Source organism: Pediculus humanus, genomic scaffold (assembly GCF_000006295.1).
Source record: "Pediculus humanus corporis 1103172107790 genomic scaffold, whole genome shotgun sequence".
NCBI lineage: Eukaryota > Metazoa > Arthropoda > Insecta > Psocodea > Pediculidae > Pediculus > Pediculus humanus.
Genome location: NW_002987384.1, coordinates 148,757 through 154,991, shown reverse-complemented (window position 1 = coordinate 154,991; position 6,235 = coordinate 148,757). Strand labels below are relative to the sequence as shown.

The following is a 6,235-nucleotide window of genomic DNA, read 5'->3' as shown; positions in this document are numbered from 1 at the left end:
TCCAAACAAGGTACGTAATCCCGATGTGGCAAACATGAAACCGACTGTAAACAATAGAAAAAATCATAAACGCCAGCAAAAAAAAAAAATTTGCTTTAAAAAATAAAATTAAAAAAATTTTTACGTTGATTTGAATTTCAAGTCTCCCCATTTCAGAATTATTATTATTTAACGTCTTGTAAAATATTTTCAATTTTAATTTTGGTTTCGTATAATTTTTATCATTCGAAATTGTATTTTTATCCAGGAGTGAAAAATTTTTCACGTTGAAAAAATTTTCTTTTTCATTCGTAAATTTAAATTGTGATTTTTTTTCCTTTTTTAAATTTTCTATAAAAAAAAACAATACAAATTATTATTATTATTATTATTATTATTATTATTTACGCGCACGCGCACACACATAATAATAATAATAATCTCACCTGTTTGATAAATGACGTAATCACGATTATCATTAATCCACGTATTCCAATTTGATTGAAGGCAAACGTGAGATGATGACGTCTTATCATCATTTGACACATCAGGAACGATTCCTAATATTTGATTTTTTATTATTTTCCTTTTTTCTCCTAAAAATAATAATAATAATAATAATAAATAATAATTTTGTACTAATAATAATAATAATAATAATAAATTTATTTATTAACTTTTTCTTAGGTATTCGAATCCCAAACAACCGGGTCCAACGAAACAAGACACCACAATGATGGTCAAAATAATTAAAAAACCAGCTCCGGCAAGAATAAAAGTTTTTTCCCAAAATCCCAACAGCATGACGTCACTTTACGCCCACGTGCACGCACGCACGCACGCACGTACAAATAAAAGAAAGAAAATTTGCCGCGCGCGCGTGGTGTTGATATTTTTAGTACGTTAATGAAATTACAAAATGTCGCATTTAACCTGCGAAAAATAAAAAAATGATAATAATAATAATAATTAATTAATTACATAAAATTCTATTAATAAATAAATAATTATTTTATCGTGAATAATTTATTTAATAAAAATAAAAAATGTTACGAAATTTATATTTTTTTGTTTTTTGTTTAATATCCAACCTTCACATCGTTTTTCCACTCGAACAATTTAATTTTTTTTTTTTTTAATACGACAAACAAACAAACAAACAACTAAAAAAAAAAAAACTATTATTATTATTATTATTAATAAATTAAATTATTAAACAATAATTATTATCAGATGTTGGAAAAAAAAAAAAAAACGCCACTTGATGAAAAACCCGCATGAAATTATTATTATTATTATTATAACAAACAAAATCACTTTTTAATCTTTTGTTTGTTTCCTACAACAACAACAACAACAACAACAAATTTACGTAAAACATTTAAAATGAAACCGCGTTATTATTATTATTATTATTATTCCAACCCAAAAAAAAAAAAAAAAATTTTATAAAAACTTTTCAAATTTTTTTTGTATAAACTAAAAGACACAAAAACAAATCGTTCTCGTTTACTATTGTTTATTCCGAAACAAACAATTACTAATTATTATTATTATTATTATTATTATTATTATTATTATTATTATTATTATTATTATTATTATTATTATTATTATTCATAAATGTTAATTCGACACACAAAAAAACAAAACAAACAAAAAAATGTTTTTTTTTTTTTCTTTTAATTTAATGAACCGCATATAATGATTACCAAATGAAATGAAAAAAAATTTTCCTTTCAAGAAAAACAAAAAAAAAATCACTACCGGTATTAATGATGATGATGATGATGATGATGATGACGACAGCGGTGATAATAATAATAATAATAATAATTACGGAAAATCTTCAAAAAGTGAAATATAGTGAAGTGTTCAATGATTTTTCTCACAACGTATCCGCGTTTGATTCTTTTTTAAAATACATCGATTTTTTTTTTTTTTTTTTTTACCCAGTTGGCAATACGACAATAATGATAATAATATATATATAAAAAATTAAAAAATTAAACGTACGAAAATTTAAAAAAAAAAAAAACACACTCACTGCCCCCCGTGTCGGGTCCATAAGAAATATACCAAACCACCGATTTTCGATAGAGAAAACGAATAAAATAATTTGAACTTTGACCTTGATTATTATAACGTATCACCTTGAATTTCGTCGTTGCAAAACTAACAAACAATAAAAGCTTTATAAAAAAAAAACTAATTAGTTTTTAGTATTTTTTTTTTGTTTAAACGACACCTGACAAGTGTTAACTTCTATCGTTTGTAACGGTCGTTTTAGTCTAGCATTAAATTTTTTTTCCCGTTTTTTTAATTAATGTCCGACATTTTTCCTGTTGTTTTTTTTTAAATCAAATTTCCTCGCGTTTTACGATTATTATTATTATTATTAATAAATAAAATAAACCGCACGAGAAAATTTCATAGAGTAAATAAATTTTTTTATTTTTATCCTTAAGAAAAAATAAATAAAATTAATAAAAATATTTTTTAAATCGATTCCATGTCAAATTGTTCATTTTAATCGATGTGACAATCAATTAATTAATTTTTTTCTTTTTTTTTCCACCCTCTCTGAATAAATTACCGGAAATTATTGACAAGGTCGGAAACTGAATGTCTCGCAGAAGCGGAAACAGGATTTTAACTCACAAAAAATTAAAATAAAAAGATTTGAAAGGTTGCCTCGAAATATGATGATTGTGGTGATGGTATACTCCTGTGATCCAGGAGGATAGGTATAGAGGATGTTTTAGGGGGAGGGGGTTCTGGAATTGGATTGCTCACGTTGACTAGGCGTCCGTTAGGGGTTGAAACTGAAGTAGGAGAGCCCGAGGTAGAGTTAAAAAAGGGGAAAAATCGGTTCAAAAGTCACCGAGTTGAGAGTCGTGGGTTCTAATTTTGGAAGTAGAAGTTCAAATAAATGATCTAGCACCCTTTCGAGGCATTGGGGATACGCCGACCCTTGTTACGGGGGGGGGGTGAGTTTGAGTACTTGATCCAAAAATAGGGTAAATGAGGAGCTGTGACGTGAAAGATAAACGATCAACAGAATTCGCGCCCCGGACATCTCTCTCTCTCTCTCTCTCTCCCCAAAAACTCGCAGACTTTGTGAAAGAGGCAGGAACAATCGAAACTGTCTCTCGAAGGGTAAAAAGGGGAAGTATCGGGATTTTCCTCAGGTGGGATTCCCTCCCTCACGAGTGTGGGCCTGGCTCAGGAGGAGGTTAAGGTTGAAATGCAGAATAAAAACTCCCGCAAGCGCCCCTCCCTCCGGGAAAAAGATGAAATACATCTAGGACTTTTAGATGGGTAGTGGCTTTGGCTGAGTCCCCCCACACTCTCCCTATTACCGGGTGGGAAATTAGTGCATTTTTCCCGGGTTAACCAAAAAATATGATCGTTTCGCATAATATACACATTTTTTTTTTTTTCATAATTTGAATTTCATTACCTTCTGAAACCCCGTAACAAAAATTACAAAATTACATAATAATAATGATGATAATAATAATAATAATCGCATTTTAATAGTTAATAAAATGAAATATTTTTATTATAAACGAACAATTTTGGAATTTTATCAAAAACATATTAAAAAAAATTTGTCATTTGTGTTTTTCTTTTCACCCCACCTTTCCCCCCTCCCCTACTTCTTTATTAAATTAATAATAATAATAATTAGCAAAAGAAAAAAATTTTTAAAAGAAACGCGTCGTAGATTTAAAAGGTTACGAGTCGAAATTTTTTTTACCATTTAAAAAAAAAAAAAAAACGTGAGCAATCAAAGGTTAATTTAAAAAAAAGTTTCTTACTCTATGCTTACAAAGAGTAAATAACATACAAATAATTTTTAAGGGGTTAATTAAATTAATTATAAATCGAATGAAACGATTCGTCGTCGCAAACTTTCTTAAACGTGTCAGCAGAAGTAACGAACCGTTGGAAAATTATTAATTTTTTTTTCGCTTTCGCATTGAATGGGTGCAGTCGGGAAAGGACGGGGAGGGGAGGGGAGGGGAGAGAGAGAGAGAGAGAAGGACATTAATTAGTGATAACAAGATGATGATAATGCTAAGTTGGTAAGCAAATAGGTGCGGTCGTATTACACTAATAATTGCATAAAGTGCATACACAAAATGCATTTTACTCTTTTGACATATTGAGAAACGCACACGCACACACACACTGATTTCAAATGAATAAAAAGAAAACTTTAAACAAATACGATTTCCCCCCGTTTTAATATTTACAATTTCATTAATGCCCCGTTTTTTTTGCAAAAACTTTTCCCCTTTTTCCCCCTCACCCCCCCCCCCCCCCCCCCTATTCAAAATCCCCCCCGGAGGGGGAAGTCAAATAAATAACAAAAACAATTTGCACAAAAAAAAAAAAAAAAGAAAAGAAAAAATTTCACAATTTACAAAACGTTTTGCAACAAACAAAAAAAAAGAAAATTTTTAAATAATAATAATAATAATATTTTTGTTTTTGGTTGTTGTTCTTGTTGTTGTTGTTGTTGTTTGGTTGTGTGGGTAAAAAAAAAAAAAAATTAAAATATTATTTATTTATATGGTATGCGCACGTGTATACGCGCGTTTGTGTGGTTTTTTTTTTTTTTCGTATTCGGCCTCGTGCGATTTTTCAAATAAAAAAAAAATTAAATAATAATAATAATATTTTATATGTGAACAACTTTTTATTCTCTCAGATGCAACAATCATCGCCGTTTGTTTAAATCAATAATAATAATAATAATATTTTCGAAAGGGGTTTAATAGTGGTTGTATTTTAGTGTTTTTTTTTCGTTTTAATTAATATTTTATTTAATTAATAAATAAAAAAAAATCATGAACGTTTTCCTTTGGATATTTTACTACTTATTAAACTGTAAGTTAAATTTTATTATTATAATTATTTTTTTTTTTCGTTTTAATAAATTTCGATTATTATTATTATTAATTTATAATTTTCGGGTTTTGAATTTTAAAAAAAAAAAAATTTTCAACAAAATTTTGACAAAAATATTTAAATCGTGGCACTAAAAAATTATTATTATTATTATTTTTTTATTTTTTTGTTAAATTTAATGATTTTTACAATCGATTTTATTTATTTATTTTATTTTTGAAACTTTCCCGCCTGCCTCTCTCTTTCCCCCCCCCCAAAAAAAACGAAAAAAACTCGTTTAAAACCTAGCTTCTTCTAGTATCCAAATTTTTTAAAATAATATTATTATTATTATTATTAATAAAATATTACGTAATAAATAATTTCGCGTTTGTAAAATTTCTTACACGTTTACGATTGATAATACTAATTTTCAATTAAATTTTCATTATCATCATTATTACCATTATTATTATTATTATTTATATATTAAATGACAATTTGAAATCATTATTATTATACTCGCGTTATGTAAAAAAAAAAACCGTTAAAAATATTTTTTAAATGACGTGTTAATAATAATAATAATAATAATTGGGGGAAAAAAAAAATTTTTTCACGAAAAAAAGAAAAAAAAAAAACGTGGACAAAAATAATAATAATAATAATACAAAAATTTCCTAAAATTCGTCATCATCATCATCATCATCGTATTTTAAATTTCGAAATTTTTAAAACGAGAAAACTTGGTCAAGTTTAAATCAACTTCATTTAAACGAAGAGGGAAATAGAGAGAGAGAGAGAGAGAGAGAGAAAAAGAGTGAAAGAAAGAGAGAGAGAGAGAGAGAGAGAGAGAGATGGAAAAAAGGCATTTTTCAAATTTTCAATTTTACGTTTTACGTAATTAAAAAAAAAAAAAAAAAAAAAGAAAAAAAAAGTTTAAAAAGTGAAAATTTCAAGTGTGAATTTTTAATTGTTTATAATATTTTAATTTTTTTAAATTAATTATTACGACAACAACCGCTCCAACAACCACAACAACAACAACAACAACCATTTTTTTTCGAAAGAAATCGTGCGTAAATCACACACACACACACACACACAACACGTCATACATACGTCACATAATAAAATTTAACAAAAGAATAATTATTTATAAAAATTTCTTTTTCTCGGGGGAGGGAGTGGGGGAGGGGGGGGGGTAAAACCCGAAATTTAAAATTAATAATAAATTTATATATATATACTTACGAGAGAACGGGGTCAATATAAGAGAAAAACCTTAAATAAAATATTAATTTTATAATTTCAGATTTCAGTAATGGATTTATCATACCTAATGAAATTCCAACCA

The 6,235-nt window shown here is 27.2% G+C and overlaps 1 protein-coding gene across 1 annotated transcript; it reads right to left on the bottom strand.

Moving 5' to 3' along the window:
- Positions 1 to 296: 296 nt before the first annotated feature.
- On the bottom strand, positions 297 to 783 carry Phum_PHUM366860 (uncharacterized protein; the record flags this gene model as incomplete). The annotated part of the gene is made up of 3 exons (XM_002428119.1): positions 297 to 316; positions 426 to 572; positions 657 to 783. The coding sequence occupies 3 exons, from the start codon at positions 781 to 783 to the stop codon at positions 297 to 299; spliced, it is 294 nt and encodes a 97-aa protein (XP_002428164.1).
- Between the last annotated feature and the right edge of the window lie 5,452 nt (positions 784 to 6,235).